General features: G+C 37.0%; 1 protein-coding gene across 2 annotated transcripts in view; it reads right to left on the bottom strand.

Moving 5' to 3' along the window:
• The window catches only part of CTNNA2 (catenin alpha 2), a 504,365-nt gene that overhangs the window by 109,469 nt on the left and 376,096 nt on the right, over positions 1 to 18,800 (bottom strand). For both annotated transcript variants that reach the window (XM_069856551.1, XM_069856550.1), the window contains exon 8: positions 10,033 to 10,113. In XM_069856551.1, coding sequence (XP_069712652.1) covers positions 10,033 to 10,113 — 81 coding nt within the window. The remainder of the gene's footprint in view (positions 1 to 10,032; positions 10,114 to 18,800) is intronic.

Below are 18,800 nucleotides of genomic sequence, written 5' to 3' on the forward strand. Positions count from 1 at the left end.
AAAAATGGTAGCTTGGGGAATGTGGATGCTAATGCCATTAGCTATGTCTTAATAGATTGAAGAGTTAAAAAAAAATCAACATTTAAGTCATGTATCACACTTGGACACCTGAACTACAGATTTCTGGAATACACTACTTAAAAATATTTAAGAGTTAGCCTAAAATAAAAACTGAGGACAAAATGCTGTCACAAAGTCTGATCATACGTCATGTATTTTTCTGTGGACTTTCTTCTCTCTAAAAGAGAAACTTCCCTCATCAGGACGAGACTGGAGATGAATTTACTAATGTAAAGCAACTTGAAGTGACAAATTTTGACTAGAAACACACTCACAGAAAGTTCCTCCTTGTTGTAGGTCACTAAAAAGGATTGTTCAAAATGGTATATGCCAGAAGCACAGAAGAACTTAGTTACCAAGTACTTAAGTACTCAATCTTCACTGATCTCGGCTGGGATTAAACAGTCAGTGTAAAGCATCAGTGAAGTCAAAATAATCCAGAGGTGAAAGACAGTGATTAACTTTCACATTATGTATGACTGGAAGTGGTGACAAGGAGAATATGCAAGGATGAATTTGCAGAACAGGACATGACAAGTAGGAACAAAGAAGAAGGGAAAGATTATAGGAGGTTACCTGAGCAGAAATGAAAAAGGCTAGGATGTTGAAAATTATCCTTGTGAAAACTGGAGGACTGTAAACTCTCAAAACTATCACCAAGAGGTGTGACAAAGAGAAGGGTAATTAGGAAGGATAAATATCATGGATTAAATGTCTGTGGATTAAACTGAGAACTGCAACACATTGTGTATCTTCATGTATTTTCTCATGTTCTGTTGAAATGGTATTTCAGTTGAATAGAGTCACTTTGAATGTTTATGCTTATTTATAAATAACAGTAAGTTAAAAAAATAAAAGAATTGGAGACAAAACCATTTTGGGGAGATTAAATAGCTATTTGGACATAAATGGGAAGTTTTCTATGAAAACCTTTAATGAAGCTACCCTTAGTATGATAAGCATGCCTAGTAACTTCACTTAAAAGCAGTTAGATCCAATAAGCTTTAAAGTGTTAACTTTAAAGTTAGTAAGTGCTACACATGCCACACTTGCATTCCCACCTACCACAACTATATGAACAAGCTGGTGTACTACTGTCATCGGCTCCTCTAAGACCTAGGGATTCACCCCCAGTGGAAGCTGATGACAGCCGTCTTTGGCAGATGTATCTGTTGGAGTTCCAGACAATGGCTGAAACAAAATTAGAAATTGTTTGTGTTTGTAAAAATGAATTGCTCATCTTCCTTTCAAGTCACTCAAAGTCACAAACAGCTCCTGCCCCATGGACAGAGATGATTGATATCAGATATGATCAATTATTACCCATGGCTTTAAAAAAAAAGCCACTCACTTGCTTAATTTCACTTCAGAGGCATCAAAACCTGTGCTTTTCTTCTTAGGTTTGTTTAGATTTGTTGGGGTTTTTTGTTGGTTTCATTCTTGTTTTTTTTTTTTTTTATTTTGCTTTGTATTCTCCTTTGCAGTAGTTTCTACAAAGCAAAAACCGAAAGCAAGTCTTTTTATATTTCTCATTGCTTAATAACAAGTAATATCAAAGACATTTTAGAATATTGTAGAAATAGTGTAGCTAAACAAAATTAATGTCAATTTAGGAACAAACACAATGTTTTAATCCAATGTGGAAATTGAATTCTATGTACTTCACCATTGCTTGTAAATCCATTAGGAGGACAGAATTATAGAGGTCTTTGGAAAAGGGCTATGTTTTCCTGTACATTTATAGTGCTTTCCTACCTTATGCTACAGGATTATTAATAATGAACATCAAAATTTGAAGCTATCTTTACAAATCCAAGCTTCTATAAGTTTCTCTAGCTGATGTGACTACAGGTCATTCTCTGGCTGACACAGAACGCTGAAAGATTCTTTATGTATAACTATCATCAACAGAAATTTCTTGGAATAGGTTCTTGGGTTTTTTTTAGTCTTGGTCTTTTTTACTTTTGAGTAGCTACATTACACATTTCTGTTGAGCCTCTCCACATTTACAGTGTTGCTCATTAAAAAGAGTTTTAAAAACTTCGCGCTTGTTCCTTTGCAGTGATTACAGAGCTAGGCTTCTTCTGAAGTTCCTGCAGTGAGTACAAAGATTTGTTGAAACATGCTAGCTTTTATGAAGTCTCATTATTTGAGGAATAATAGACAAACTATGTGCAGTAATCTACTCTAATACAATACAGCTGTCACTGAGTTTTGCCTCATAGTTCCTCACAAGCCGCTTTGAAAGGCCAGCCCTCTGTGCTCACAACTTCTTCCAGTCAAAACAAAAAACAAACAAAAAAAACCAACCAAAGAACTAATCCCTACTTATAAAGCAAAACCAGCTACACCTACTACAGTCTTTGGATTTTACCATACAAAAATAATTCATTGTGAATATTATGTTGCAGGTCAAATTCTCCTCCATTTCATGAAAATGTTAGATTGTGCAGCTTTACACAAAACTGACTGATATGGGTATGGTTTCCTGAAATATGGCACCATATGTGCATCAGTAAACATTATGTGTAGAGTAAATTAAACCCAGCCTTATAATTAGGCAGTAAGGAAATTACTGCAGACCTGAAAGAGTAAATCAGCAGTGTTAAAACACTCTCCATTTCCTCTGAAGCACTTCAGAGCACCATAAAAATCTCAATGTCACAGTGAAAAACATCTAGAAGAAATGCATGTCGAGGGAGACAGACACGTGCATTCAAATAAGTTCAAGTGAAAATCACAATCAAGTGCAACTTAAATAACAGTTTATTGCCTCCCACTTTTTAGATCAGAATTTTAGATGTTTTAGTAAAGGTCCTTTCCTAGAGTAAATGCACCAGTTATTCTATCAAATGGGAGCAGGCAAAAAGTGGATGCAGTATTGAACAGCATGCCAGGGGCTTTCATTTCTTTTGGTCCAAGGTGGTGAAATGCAGAGTATGCCTACTTCTGTTGCTTTAAGGAGCAGCTATAAATTCAATGGAAGCTAAAAAAGCAGAGGACTTTATCAAGCGGAGCATCACTATCTCTGCTTTACAACCCAGTATTACACAAGATTCCTGTCCAATATTTTTGTACGAGCTGCTAGAGAGACGAAGTAAAGAAGTACTGATGTACACGCAATGCAGTGCACCCACATTAAATGAGTACAAGAAATAAACGTGTAGTGCTGGCACAGAAATAAATCTGTATTAGCATTTGATAGACTGCTTTCAGAAAGCCAGCTTCCAGATTTCCATAATCAAGAGCACTAGAGTCACTGCAGGTGAAAACATATCCTACTATGCAACAAGGAAAAGGTGATGAGTTTCTAATGAGCAAGAGTTGATGCTGCAGGTGGCCCTTGGTTCAAAGTAATTTAGACTGACTTATGGCTGGCTCCCTTTAAAAAATACCAGCATTTTGTCAAGAAGTGGTTTCATGCAGCAGAATGAGGCAATATCACCAATTATACAGCACTTTCCCTTGGGAACAACAGATACCTCATCTTTGGTAACGCAACACAACCTTATCAAGACTCCTGTGGAGCATCTGTTTAAGTATGACTTTGCTTCAACTTCGCCTTCACAAAATAAATCTTTAGTAAGCATTCACACAAGACTAAATTTTGAAGTTAAAACCTTCTTGGATATTCTGCCGCTACTCAACACTTGTGTGAGGTTTTGCATCTTCAAAATGCTGTATCAAATCTATTACAAATTCTCAGTGTTATGTAAGCTAGGTAAGGTCCATGACCCTTTCTCTCTGTGTTTTTTGCCCCCAAATTATTCAGATCTTGAATTAAAAAAAAGCCACCTTCTGGTTTTATAACCTTAAACAGCACCTTCTGATCTGCAACAAAGGGCGCGTCAGAATCTACATTTATGGTAATGAGAGGCAGAACTTGCTCCCCCAGCTCTACAAGAAATGTATCTTTTGCTGCAGCATTGACTGGTTCTCTGGCTTGAAAGTAAAGGGACTAATTGCACAAACCTTACATTTAGCCTATCTTTTGTTTCCCAAATTAGGAAGCTGTTTGTTCATGACTCCCTATATTTGAAGAAAGATGAGCCTTTGTGAAAGAGACCCTTGAAAGCCCAAACCACCCTCTGAAAGTGAAGTCTGTTGACTATTTAGGAGACAAAAACCAGCTTCCTTATATCCTCATTCAATATCGATACTTTGAATTAGCTGTTGTGAATTCTCAGGTTTCCCTTTTTTCTTTCCACCTGCTCAATATGAAGGTTGGGGGTTTTTTTTGGTTTTTTTTTTTCCTTTGGGTGCACTGTTCAGCTTCTCAAATGAGCTGAAAGGAATCAGTTATCTAATATCTATTAAGTTTGATTACAATTGTGTTCATCTTTTCCTTTGGAAGATCATAGCTTTGTTTTCCCTTCTGAGCACTCATACTTCCTCATACAAATTCTGTGTACCTCTTTAAGCTGGTGCAACCCAGAATGCCTATGTTGAGGCAGCTTCATCTTCAGAAGTAACTTTATTTTCCTGTGTTTATGCTACCAGTCAATGTAGAAAACATACTGAAGTGTTTCTTTATAGATAATAACATGCTATAGTTATACGTTACAATATTATTATCAAAGTATCACACTGGGGTTCCTAAAATTAAATAAACTTTTGAATATTTGGAGAGTTGTTGCAGATTACAGAGAACACCAGAACAGGACCACAGTCTTGACCATAAAGGGTTATGGTTTTACACTGGTTTTCTAAGGAAATGAGACTTATTATGGTAAAATTGTCCATTCTTTTCAAATATATTTTAATCCGTTGGCCAATTTTAAAACCATCTGACAGACATAAAAATTCTCAAGGATGCTAAATAGTTGGAGTTTGATGAAAAATTGTCTGGGTAGGAGAACAATGACCCGAATAAGAGTCCTACAAAGGGGAATTTGTAATGTGAAGCCAGTAGCTGGCTGGCCAGGATACTGACATAGGTACCAGCTGGTCGACAACCAAATGGGCACCAGCTGGCCAGTTGGCAGAGCAGGTGCAAAACCAGCCTCACATCTTCCTGCATTTCACCACCAGCCTGGAGTAACAAGTTGAAGACGTAGCAGCAGAGAGGAAAAGGATGGATATGAGAAAATGAGAAGAAATACGAAACTCAGAGACCATGAGAACAAGCACAGCTATTTTGAGTCCAGAAATGGTGACAACTTTCCGCATTCAAAATCACCATCCTACCTACTAACTGTAGGTAGCTACTGATAGAAATTGATGTTATTTTGCTGTTTCTTGTACCTGCCCAGTAGGATGAAATGGATTGCACCAAACAACATGTAGCCTAAAATTACAAACCAAAGATCAGATGGCAAAAAATACTTTTGATACTGTACACACAGATGACTTAGATACCAAACAATAGCATTACTTTCTATTAGACATCCACTCCACTAAAATAAAAGCCTTGGACATCAGTCTAAACATTCAAAGAACAAAATGCATTCATTGAAATGCAACTGGTAATGGAGTTATTTCTGGACTTTCTACTTCGTGGTTCCTATTATTGTATTTTTATAATAAAATTTTGTTGTCTAAAACAGCAAGGAGAATCAGAAATCCAACTTTAAGAAATATACAGTACTTATTAATATTTACTTTTTTTTTTACTTTGGAATGAAACCTGAATATTTTGAAAAAATAAAAATGCCCCAAAACAATGGAAAAATGTCTTGATAATTCTGAAAATGTGTTGTTAATTTTCAGTATTTATTTATATAAATATGTATAAAATATATAAATGCATATTTATATTTGCAATGCTAAGCTAAAATAAACTACTACATCAAAGTTAAAATTTGAAACTACTGAAAAACCCAAATGTGACTTTTCAACACCATAAAGCTTTTTTTTAATTTTTTTTCTAAATTCCTCAATAATTGCTGGTGGTTTCGAGTTTTAAAGAAAGGAAAATATTCTGTCGAGTGCTTACTTCATAAAGTATTTCTGTCTAGTTTTAGTAATGACTAAGTCTGCAGGAGGTGGATGAATTGTCCTTAACAGCTATAGAAGAGCATAATTTCCAGAATAAACTGAGAACTACCAGTAAAAAAAAAAAAAAAATTTCCTATTTTTTACAGTTCCTTCTACTTGGAGGCATCCAAAGTATGTCTGGCTTGAATGGACAAAAAATGAAGAATTATTTGATTTCAGTCTACTGTATAGAATTCTGCAGACAGGCCGTCCTGTTAAAATTAATAGCAGTACAGATATCTGCTCTTTAAGAGAAAACTAATGGTTTTGGTTATTATATCTTGCGGGGAAACCGACTGGCTCATACAGACTGAACAAGCCCAACAGATCAACTGGAACAGGATACAAGGCAAAGAGACGATGGTAGCAGGGCAGAAGGCAGCAGCACTAACAGGTGGGACACCAGTGGTGGTGACAGCAGAACAGCTGGTGCCCTGCTCGTACAACTCCAAATGATCTATAGACCGTGTAGGTCCTCGCTAGGTATCCAGTTTGTGTGCTAGCCAAACTCTTCGGTATGTCCTTCCTGCTTATCTCTGGTTCAATGTCACCGCAGAGCTGCAGTGCTTGAAATACGGCGCTGTATGATTAGCGGTAGTATTTAAACTATAGGGTTAGGTTTTGATTTTTTTTTTCCCTAAGGGTTTATAACAAACAAAAAACTAACTTGCAACAGCTGTCTAGCTTGCTGGTCTAGCTTGCTGGTCTACCTTGCTACATCATGGTGAAAGATACTTTTGTTTAGACCTAAAAGAGGTTGTTCTGTTTGTTTGTTTGTTTACAACAGGCTTGCATACTGTGGAGGGAAAAAGACCCCAAATCCTGCCAATTGGCAAAACTTCCTATCAGGCACAGAACTCTGTGCTTTTTAAAATGGTTCAAAATAAAGTAAGAAATGGCAGCAGTAAGCTATGGGCTGGGGAGATTTGTCTGCTTCCAAGAACTTGTTCAATCTGACTTACATTGTTGTTCTTACTGGCAGTTTATATTAAGAAATATAATTAGATCTTTTCCAGTGCCCAGGAGAGTTTAAACGATGAGTATAAAGATGTAATTCCATCAGAACAGGAAATACTGATGTGACTGTAAATTGGGAGGTGGAATTTTAGCACCATGTATCCCAACCAAAATAATTTCACATGATGAACATGATCTACATATTCTGTAGATAATCAAATAAAATCTCTGAAATAAAGAGCTATGTAACCTCGTGAAAGAAAGGGAAATCAGTATTAGATGGTTGACTACTGAAGCTTTGCAAGGGAGCCCAACTACTAAATGAAACAGATATACCTTCTTCATTATGAAAACATATTTTGTAGATTGTCCAGTTTTATGGTAGTAACATTAAAGTTCATAAATTTGACAAGCAAGGCTGCTTTAAGAGGCACTAATTAAAACTAAAAGCTATTATAGTATTCAAAGTTGGATGTCTCTCCTGTGATTTAGCTCAAAGTAGAAAGGCTAAAGTAGTGCAACGCTGCAACCTCAACTGGGGTTCATTTTTATTTTATGTTCAAGACCCTCTCCTCAGCCTTTCAACCAAGCCCTTAGTGATAGCCTTGTATTCTGAAATGTAGTAGAGGATGTTTAGGCAAGTCTGGGTAGACACACGTGTATACTGTTGACTATACATATGATGAAATAAAACATTGACTATGATTCTGAAGGGTTATTTCCACATTGTGGAAAAAAAAGACTCCATCTTCCTCTATGCTTGTGCAAACCCTAGCTCAATTATGATCTAATCTTGATTAGTTTTCTAGCAACTGCAAAAAAATAATAAACATAATACCTATGTGATTAACTTCTATAAATATCAGAAACCATATTAGAAGCTTCATCTCCAAGTAGGAAAATATTTATATATGTGCTTCACTTTACCCACACACGGAGTTTCAACCTTTCTGAGATTGAATTCAACACCCATGGGGCTGAATATACACAAGAAGCAGACAGTTTATTAAGAAAGGTGCCATTTCTATATCACGTTTTGGAGTAAATTTGGCTTTAGAGATGAGTAATTCAGGCAACTGCTGAGAACCTCACACAGAACAGCAACTCATGTGTTAGTCTGCTACTTCCTTCAAGCAATAAGAACAGAGGTGGGAGGCAACACATGGTACAAGCTCCACTGTAGAACCTCGGATCCCACAAATCTGGAGGTCAGAACAACGGAGATCCTTCTTCTGTCATTAGCTGAACAGCAGATGTGACGCTCGGATTTACAGCTTTACACAGGAGAGCCAATGATTCATATTGTCTGCGAGTCCATTGTAATATTTTATTATTTGGACAAATAAGCTCAGAGAATATGATCCTCAAACATGTTTACTGAGAGTTAAGGAAGCAATGAAATTAGCTAGATTTTAGCAGCACAGAGCACTGTGCATTTCAAAATGCCTATGGGGGCCACTCTTTCTGAAAATATCATCTTGCAAATAAGTATCTGAAGATACATGGAGTCCTTACTTGGTCCTGCAGATATATGGATTTTGGATTATTTCCACAGAGGCAACTTTTGACTGATCAGGTAGAATCTGGTTTTTGTTTCATTTTTATGGAAAATGCAGAATTGCATTTCAAAAAAAATTGCATCTCAAAAAAAAAATCAATCTTTCTTGCCCTAACTTTAAAACTGTAAAAAGCAACCTATACAGGGGTTCCCCCTTTTAGGATGAATCTTCTAGTCTCATTCCCAAACACAATGATAAACATTATATAAGAGAGTCAACCTTTACAGTTTAAACTATGCTTTACAGTTATTCATAGAATCGTTGAATCATAAAATAGTTTGGGTTGGAAGGGACATTTAAGAATCATTTAATCCAGACATGAGCCAGCAGTGGCCCAGGTGGCCAAGAAGGCCAATGGCATCTTGGCTTGGATCAGAAACGGCGTGACCAGCAGGTCCAGAGAGGTTCTTCTCCCTCTGTACTCGGCACTGGTGAGACCGCTCCTTGAATACTGTGTTCAGTTTTGGGCCCCTCACCACAAGAAGGATGTTGAGGCTCTGGAGCGAGTCCAGAGAAGAGCAACAAAGCTGGTGAGGGGGCTGGAGAACAAGTCTTATGAGGAGTGGCTGAGAGAGCTGGGGTTGTTTAGCCTGGAGAAGAGGAGGCTGAGGGGAGACCTCATTGCTCTCTACAACTACCTGAAAGGAGGTTGTGGAGAGGAGGGTGCTGGCCTCTTCTCCCAAGTGACAGGGGACAGGACAAGAGGGAATGGCCTCAAGCTCCACCAGGGGAGGTTTAGGCTGGACATTAGGAAAAAATTTTTCACGGAGAGGGTCATTTGGCACTGGAACAGGCTGCCCATGGAGGTGGTTGATTCACCTTCCCTGGAGGTGTTTAAGGCACGGGTGGACGAGGTGCTTAGGGACATGGTTTAGTGTTTGATAGGAACGGTTGGACTCGATGATCCGGTGGGTCTCTTCCAACCTGGTTATTCTATGATTCTATGACATCTTCAATTAGATCAGACTGCTCAGAGCCCTGTCCAGCCCAACCTTGAATGTTTTCAGGAATGGGGAAACTGCCACCTCTGGGTAACGTATGCCAGTATTAGACTTCTTCATATCTTCATAGAATCTTTATTTAATATGGTAATTTAGAAGTTTTCTCTGCTTTTACAAACTTTTTCATATTCTGCTTATCATTCCTGTTATTTCAATTAGAGTATTTAAATACAAATAAGCACATATGCCAGTGTTTTTATGACTGGTGTTGCTGGGCTGCAAAGGCAGTGAAGGTCTGGCCAATCTGTCTACCTTCCCACATATTAAGACCATTGAGGATTACACTTAAAATATTTTTCATTCTCCCTTCTTCAGCTCAGGAAATACCAGTCCTTTGCTTAAAGTCAAGTGTAATGTCATATCACATCTAAACAAGGACACAAATTTTCTATACCTCTGTTAAGTGTCAAACTAGTCTGAAGTTGAAAAGCAACGATTTCCACTGAAAATTAAGAAGCATTATAAAAAGCACAGATTACCTGTCTTCGAAGGTCTCGTGTTTTCTTGGTCATCTTGTCAATAGCAATGTTGAGTGGATCCCCCTTCTCCTTCCTTCCAGTCTGTTAAAAATGAAACCTTAAAGTTAGACAAAAACGCTAAAGAAAATATACACTTTAAAAAAAAAAAAAGTACAGATTTATCAAAGGAAAACTATGCATCTCTTTTTGTTTGCTTTCATCAAGTTGTGATTTCCAAAATAATGTGTTTTAAATGTTTACATGCAGGGGCATAGCAGATTATTTTAAAACAACCCTAAAATGATAAGAAGAAAGGTTAAGCTGACTCACTGGAGAGTTTAGAACTTTTCCACCAAGAAATACATTATAGCCCGCGCTCCAAAAATCTGGCAAGACCTTTCACTATAAAACGAATATTAAGAGTTTCTAATCTCCATCCTGCCAGGCACTGGGAATGTTAAACATAATAATAAGCAGCTACACAGCTTGAGGACAGAAGGAAAATGGTCCCTATGCCTGTAACAGGAATCACATTGACAGACATTAGGTGCACTATAAAGAAGACTTCACTTAAAACACTTTCCTGCAGAAAGTCTCAAAGCAAAAATCCTCATGAAGATTAAAAAAGGGAGGAAAAAGCTTTTGTGGCTCATAACAAATGAAAAAATATATATTTTTCAGATTCAAAGGCACAAAAAGCATTAAGTGACTTTGTCAGCTGTATTACCTTTCTCTTAAGAGAAAACCGCTTCTCTAAAGCTTTGTTACATCTCTTACCACACTGAACTCTGTTTGATAGCTTTTCATCAAGAATCAAATGATCTTCCATTCTTTCTGGCAGCACTCTTTCCTTCCTAATGCTGTTTTCAAATATTTCTATTTAGAATAGCTCTTTGCATATGATTAAGAGCAATTTTCTATTTCCAGCTGAGCCTAATAGCGTACATTTCTGGGAACCACTGAGAAATCACTTTTGGTGTGGGATGGAGATTTAACACACCCTTTTAATACTGATCTCTCAAACATATAGCACTGTTATCAGCTCTACATGGCCACATTGGCAAATGGCCTGTGTCACAGTCTTCTGCTTTCAGCATTCATTTGAGGGAACGCCTGCTTTCTATTGTTGTCTCCAATTATAATTATGATACGAGGCCAATTAATTTATGATCATTTAAATATCTGAAAAACCCATCCCCTTTTTTTTTATTTAGAAATTCAAACACAAAAATATCAAGTGCCACCAGAATTTAAGATAGAACATAAATTTACCCCTTAGGGTTTTAAGAAGAATCCATTACAAATTTGACACCAGAAAATATATAAAGTATTGGCTATAATACAAAAGGAGGAATCTGTGTAACCCGCTGATATTTTTAACTCACTTTTCTTGTGTTCATCTTTTGACTGAGTTCTTCTGGTTCCCAGCTAAAGATCTACGGCTCTTTAGCCTAAGAAATTTCAGCACATGCTTTTAGTTTTAGATGCCCTGAATTCAGTCCCCAGTATTTTATCCAAGAAAGCGGCTGTCATATGTGCACATAATCTATAGCTTTTAAAGCTGTAACTCCACAACAAAACCGAGGCAGATCTGGACAGCTGAGTATAGAAAGCCTCTCCTAACTGTTAAAATGGTACAATTGGGACTACTAGATGAGCTAGTATCAGACAGGTTCCTAGTCTGTTAGACTGCAAAGATATATTCTAAGAAAATTTTCAATTACTCTGGCTGTGTGCTGTGTTCTAGCTGAACCAAGTATCCTTGGTGACACTAGCACTCTGGGATTTTTTATTTTCCCAATGAAATAATTCAATTTCTGTAACACTGTTTAAATTCTTCTCCTCATTGCCTAAGCTTTAATGCATTGGCTCAAAAAGGTACATAACTACAGAAAATGTTTTAAGACATTTTTAGCTGGGACAAACACAAACTTCTTTTTCTCCATAAAATCAAGGAATGATTTGCTAAACTGTGCAAATTGTAGGGAATATTAAGACAATACGAATAGTCAAAAAGCAAACACTGTAACACCTTGGGCTACACTGGGATGGAATACTGGCTCTCAGAAGAACTAGTGAACAATTCTTCACTGATGTTATGTAGGGCAGATATACTTTGTATTCACCACCAGCATGCAAGATCAAACACTTAATGCTTGGCATACATTTAGGGGGTCAGAAAATTGTCCTGAATAGGAAGCTGGGACTTCTTCTAGGGTAGTGAGATACAGGAAACAATTGCACTAGATAAATTAGGCACTCATAAACTGCACTGTATAGAAGCAAAGGCTCCTGACACACAGAATCACACAGAATCACACAGAATCACACAGAATCACACAGAATCACTAGGCTGGAAAAGACCCCCAGAATCATCAAGTCCAACCATTCCTATCAACCATTAAACCATGCCCCTCAGCACCTCAGCCACCCATCTTTTAAATACCTCCAGGGATGGTGACTCAACGCCTCCCTGAGCAGCCTGACATTCCCTAGATAGTCATCGGAGTAAAGTAGAAATTTTGAGATTGACTTGAAAGTTTGTAATTTATGTTCCCAACTTGAGTGTTTTGTATTGCTCATAGGAGGACACTATCAGAGAGTAGGCCCATTGTAGCCTACATCTAGCACACTCCTAAGCCTATCTTCAAACTTACTCTGTAACTTCTTTGTTCTAGTTTTAAATTACATAAACAGTGGCCCTTAAGGTACATCCCGTTGTGAAACATAAGACAACTGGGAACCCTTCTGTGACCCTTAGGCCAAGCAACACAAACTGTCAATATCCATCTGGACAGCCCCTTCTCCCTTCAAAGTAGAGAAAAGTCCATTCTATACTGCTTACCAAAAACCTCCTTGCTCTGTGCAATTGCCTGAACCATGCCTACATGCTGAGATCCTAAATGGCATGAACCAGCCTGCACTGGAAAACAGGCTATCAAACCAAGTGGACAGAGATCCAGTCGAGCTCTCTCAGTGGCAGGATTTTATTAATCCATATGAATATGATGAAGTTTTAGAGACAGTTCTCACATTCTGTACGATTTTTACTTATCCAAGAATTCTAAGAGTCCTTCACATTACTTATAAAATAGCTACTGCTGTTTAATTGATGTACAAAACCCCTTCTTCACTATATGATTTCAAAGAAGAAGAAATTTGTTTAGTAAATCACATTATTGAAAAATAAATAGCGTAGCATGTGATGTTACATAGCTCCAGGCAGGTCTGTCAAACACCATCTGCTCTGTGCTGAAAATATAAGTTTATTAAAGTTTATTTATTTAAGTCCTTAAATACTCCTATATTAATGTTGTTCTCTGATAAATTTTTGGTTGTCATTCCTAGAAGAGATAAAAAGGAATTTAGTGGTTTCTTGTGTTTCTGAAAAAAACCCCATAAAGCTTAGTATCGAGCCTTATAGCATTTCTCTGTTAATCTTTTTCCGAAAAGGGAAGAAAGATACTTTGGAGATGGGATAAAAAAGAAGTAAAAATTGCTGCTGGTATTGAGTTAGAAGAGGAGGAGAAATGCACAGAATTCCTTCAATTACAAAATATTGGCACACTTCCTGTGGACAGAATTCCATCTATTCATGGTACAATAAGGAAAACCTCGCTGCAGGAGAATATATTAATAAGGCCCTCGATTTCTAGTGAACATAAACAACATTTACATAGAGTTTTCACTCAAGATATTTTCAATCCACATTTTTTCCCATTCTAATTTCCTTAGAGCCTTTCTCTGTCTGTTTGATTAGTTCTTAGTTGATCAAGATTAGCTCATTTCCATGGGCTCCTCCCCAAGGGCTGCGCAGTTTGCAGAGTCCCCCGAGGTCAGGCATGGGTCTTCCATTGTACTTCTATCCCAAGGCTTCAACCTCCCTCCCATATCACACAATATAAGATCCAACTCCCTAAATATATTTTTCAAACATTTTTAAGCCTGATCTGCCACCTGGCATGAGAAATTGGGTAGTTTTTCAATACATCCATGTCCAGATAGTAGATGAAATATAGGTACTGTCCTTTTGCTTTAGAAAATGCCTGACACTGTCAGCAATAGTATTTGAACAATAAAACAAACACAGAATGCAGTCACTGCCTTCCTTATTTTAAGCAAAGTTTAAAAAGCTTCACAGTTAAAATTGCATAATATTAAGGTGAGCACTTAGCTAGACAGGGAGCTCCAACTTCATTTAGTTAGGAAAGGAAATAACTAAAAATACTTCAGCAATTCCAGCATCTGCTAGAATGATCTCTGCTAAGATAGCATTGTGTTTCCTTTTGAAAAAAGATCTTTTTCCTCTCCGTCTTTTTCATCTTTTTATGAGCTGTTCACAGTTTTTACTAGTGGATTAAAATAATACTATCCCAAAATATTTCAAAATTAAGGACATTTATAACCCACTAGTGGCTTAGAACAGAACTCTTTTGATCAGCATGAAGTACTTAACAGGACACTCTTATCTAACCGTAGAAAATGGTTGGACTCGATGATTCGGTGGGTCTCTTCCAAACTGGTCATTCTATGATTCTATGAAAATATCACAGAAGCAAGACATGGATAGTCAAAACAGTCAGCCCAGAGACAGCATGTTTTGGATGAGAGACAGTCAACTTTGGAAGAAGAAGCTTCAGACTGGAACTGTGTTGTTAGTTTAGAATAATTCCAAATACCAACAGTATGGATATAATAGAGCTGAAATTTCAGCACATGAAACAAATAAAATTGCTACTACCAGAATTATTATAAAGAGGACTTATATGTTATGCTGATGAATATCCTTAGACTGAAAAGTTAGGATTACTTAAAATTGTGTGAGATGTAAACCCACTATTTTGAGCATATTACAAAAGAATTATAATTAATGACAGAAAATCTAGACTGACAAAAGCAATCTACTAAAGAAGAAGATGGGCAGCGAAGAAATACACAAAAAACTGCAGCAACTGCAGACCTACTATGTCATGTCACAGAAAAAACCCCAATGTGTATGTGACAAGTAAATGGAAGATATTAGAAATAACTGTTATTGTTTAAATTGCATAATTTGGAAGTTCAGACTTTCATTTCATCCAGTAGCAACAGCAGTAATAATCAATAATAATAATAACAACAACAACAATAAGAAGAATAAGAATCAGCCTGAGCGGTGTAAGGCATTTTGGGACCAGTATTTTCACACATTCCCATCTCCTCTCCCACTTCAGACATCAGACAAAACACCTGAGAGAGCTCAGTCTCCTACCATATAACATGTTGTATGTCCAAGACATCCTTACTGTCAATAATGGAGTAATTTAGCCTCCAGGAGACAGGTGGAAAGATTATCTATTGATCCAACAGCTACCAAACCTTGATATACCTTTATATTTTCATCATCCCCTAGGTAGATGGTTCCATTATTTACAGTTTATTCAGAACTTCAATATCACGATGTTTTATTAAGGTGTAAATTGCTGCTCAAAAATATATCTGTCCTAATATTTTATTTTAAATGTTGAACAACATCAGTCTTTAAAAACTATGCTCATGTTCAATAGCCCTTTTAAAAGTGATGAAAGGAAGCTTAGTACTAAGAAGAAAAACATTTTGAACAACACATATAAGCTGCATCAGTGCTTTTAAGCAGAAAGGTAGGTTTAAACACACCAATACATAGTCTTCTCCTGACAGGCTGAGAAGACTAATTTTGGGTCAGGAAAAGGCTAAGCTATATATCCTCACAGAATTGAGTAGAGACCAAATTTCAATGGAAGCTGAAAAATCTAGGTTTTATCTAGGGAGGTGGGTCAGGAAAACATATTTTAGAAAATCTATGTGGTCCGTCTATGGATGAGCTGAAGAAGACATCTTAGAATAAATAAATACTAAATTAAAAAAAAAAACCCAAGGAATAGTGAGAAAAGCTCTTAGAAACACAGTCTGAACATGATATACTGTCCTACTCATCTTGGTGATTTTATCCATTCTTTATATTTATTCCTATAAATGATACTGTTTTTTAGGATTTATTCAAAGTAACTGTATACGAGGTTTTGCAATCGCTTGTTTTCCATTTTCAATTTTCCTAAAGGCTTTCTTTACTTCCACAATACTACTCAGTTCTAGAATGCTGTTCACTAAATAACCTGCTCATAAATTTATGTTACAAACATAACAACAAGTTCTCCTAGAAAAAAACAATTGCTTTCAGCAGTTTTTAATTACCTTACAAAATTATAACCAGATCACACTGAGTATAATTGGTTCCAGTGTAGCATAAATAATCACGACCATGCAGAAAATTGGGTAAGCCACATCCTTCCAATCCAAGACAGTAAATAAAGTCAATAAAATACAAATGAACCATGAGCTAGACATGATATCGGTACCTGAGGTGCACAAATCTTGGCTTTGGCCTGGATCCAAGCATGTTTTATCTAGATCTGTACATACTTAAAATTAGTGAATGAAATAAAGAAATCTAGAAAATTAAATTGGTAAATGGTTGAAGATGACTTTCTCTAATTTTATGCATGTTTTCTGTGCAGTTCACATCATCACAATATCCGAATGGCTTCAGGTGGAGTATTGGTGAATTAAGAGGTGTGTTTAATAGCAGCCATGTGTGGTTTCTTCTTTTCTCTGTAAGAAGGAAAACTTGTGCATAGAGTAGTATTTTCCTTTGGTTGGTTTGCGGCTGTCACTTTTCTTGTTTTGCATAATGCACTATTGTAACTACTTCTTATCTTTTAGAATCACAGAATCATAGAATAGTTTGGGTAGGAAGGGACCTTAAAGATCACCCAGTTTCAACCCCCCTGCCATGGGCAGGGACACCTAAACTAGATCAGGTTGCTCAAGGCTCCATCCAGCCTGGCCTTGAACATCTCCAGGGACGGGGCAGCCACAACTTCCCTGGGCAACCTGTGCCAGGGCCTCACCACTCTTGTTGTGAAGAAATTCCTCCTTATGTCTAGTCTATTTTAGCAATAACCAAGGACTTTTCAGAAACATTATCAGTGACAGCGGTTTGATTTAAAAGACCAGTTGGAATTTGGGCTTGATCATACTAGTTACCAAGTGACAGCTGCTACTGTTAATTGATATTTACTCATAATCACACACTGGCATCTAAGCTTTCCTAAAAAAGAAATGCCTGAAGAATTTACATTTATAATGATATTAGAGGATGCCTAAAATTGATAACTGTTTCATTCTTGAGAATAATGGCAGAAACTTGATGGGTTTAGTGGATTTTTTTTTTATTTCATCTGCATATACACATAGCATTTTTCTACATTTCTGCGTATTTTTGAACTTAAGTTTTGAAGACCACTATGGTGAGGACACAGATCTTCTAACTACTACTTAAGACTAGATTTTACATCATACAGAGCTATCAAAAATTCAGAAAAATCAACTGGTAGGACTTTCCTAAGTTAAAAGGCAAGCGTAACATACAAATCAAGCCATGCATCTACTAGGAAGAAATTCTTTACAATGAGGATGGTGAGATAATGGAACAAGTTGCCCAGGGAAGTTGTGGCTCCCCCCTCCCCTGGAAATGTTCAAGGTTAGGCTGGATGGGGCTTTGGGCAGCCTGGTCTAGTGGGAGGTATCTCCCTGTTAAAGGCAAGTTGGAACTATATCATCTTTAGGGACCCTTCCAATCCAAACCATCCCTTGATTCTACTAGAATTTCTCCCCCAAGGCAAGAATATCCTGCCATCATTTAAGAATTGTGTCATTTAATCAAACTCAGGTCATAATGTAGTCCACACTGCCATTCAAGAAAGTAGTGATAATTTTCAAGGAAGGTCTATCTCATCTAATTTTACCATCTAGAAATACCAAAAAAAATCAAGTTATTTTAGCTACTTCTATGTCCAATACAGAATGACAGGCATTTTTAGAGCACCCATCTGTCTTACATGTTAATTTTAATATGGAGATACACATCACCACGTGGAGTTACTTCTCTTCATTAAAAACAAAGAGGGTCTTTTGGTACTAGACGATTAGTGCTTAGGCAACTAAGATACATGAGATAAAGTCCCTTATTAATAAATGCAAAGATTGTCCAGCCCTTCTAATGATGAGGCTAGAGACTGCATCTTGGATACATTTTTGTGTTTTAGACAATTTTCTTCCAGAGAATTAAAAAATATTAGCAACGTAAGGGCACCTTATTTAGAAGCTTCCCAGAAGATATTCCTGTACTTTCCCACTATTATAAAGAAACACATTTCATACATAGTAAGTAAGGGCTGGTTCTTAACAAACTTACGCATTTCTCCATGCTTGTTTTCACCCTTCAAAACCCTTAAAATCCAAACACACACACACACCACTTTAATACTTGGGTCATCACTACCAATGGCCTCAGGATAACACTGTATAAAAACTGTTTCTTATCTTTGCAGTTATAGGTGTGATTGCAACAGACAGTTCCTGGTCACAGAAACATCACAACCTAATAAAGAAAGCAACAAATAACCTAGATATAGCTGGATTTCTCTGATCTGAGCTTTCTCAGATAAAGCCATATGCCAACATTAACCTAATTTGAAACTGAAGGTTGCCAAAATGAAGAGGAAATAAGGAGGTGAAGTTGGGGGGAGCCAAACTAACAACTCAAGAAAGGTTTTCTGATATGCCCTCAACAAATCTCTCCAATTCATCTGTCATGTGATCTACGTCACTGCAAATGCGGGTGAACATACTAGAATATTTCTGATCCTGGTTTCTGTCCTAATGTCCTTGAAACCTAATGTCTCTGAAGCTTCTCATTCCTCTCTGAT

Source organism: Phaenicophaeus curvirostris, chromosome 4 (assembly GCF_032191515.1).
Source record: "Phaenicophaeus curvirostris isolate KB17595 chromosome 4, BPBGC_Pcur_1.0, whole genome shotgun sequence".
Classification (NCBI taxonomy): domain Eukaryota; kingdom Metazoa; phylum Chordata; class Aves; order Cuculiformes; family Cuculidae; genus Phaenicophaeus; species Phaenicophaeus curvirostris.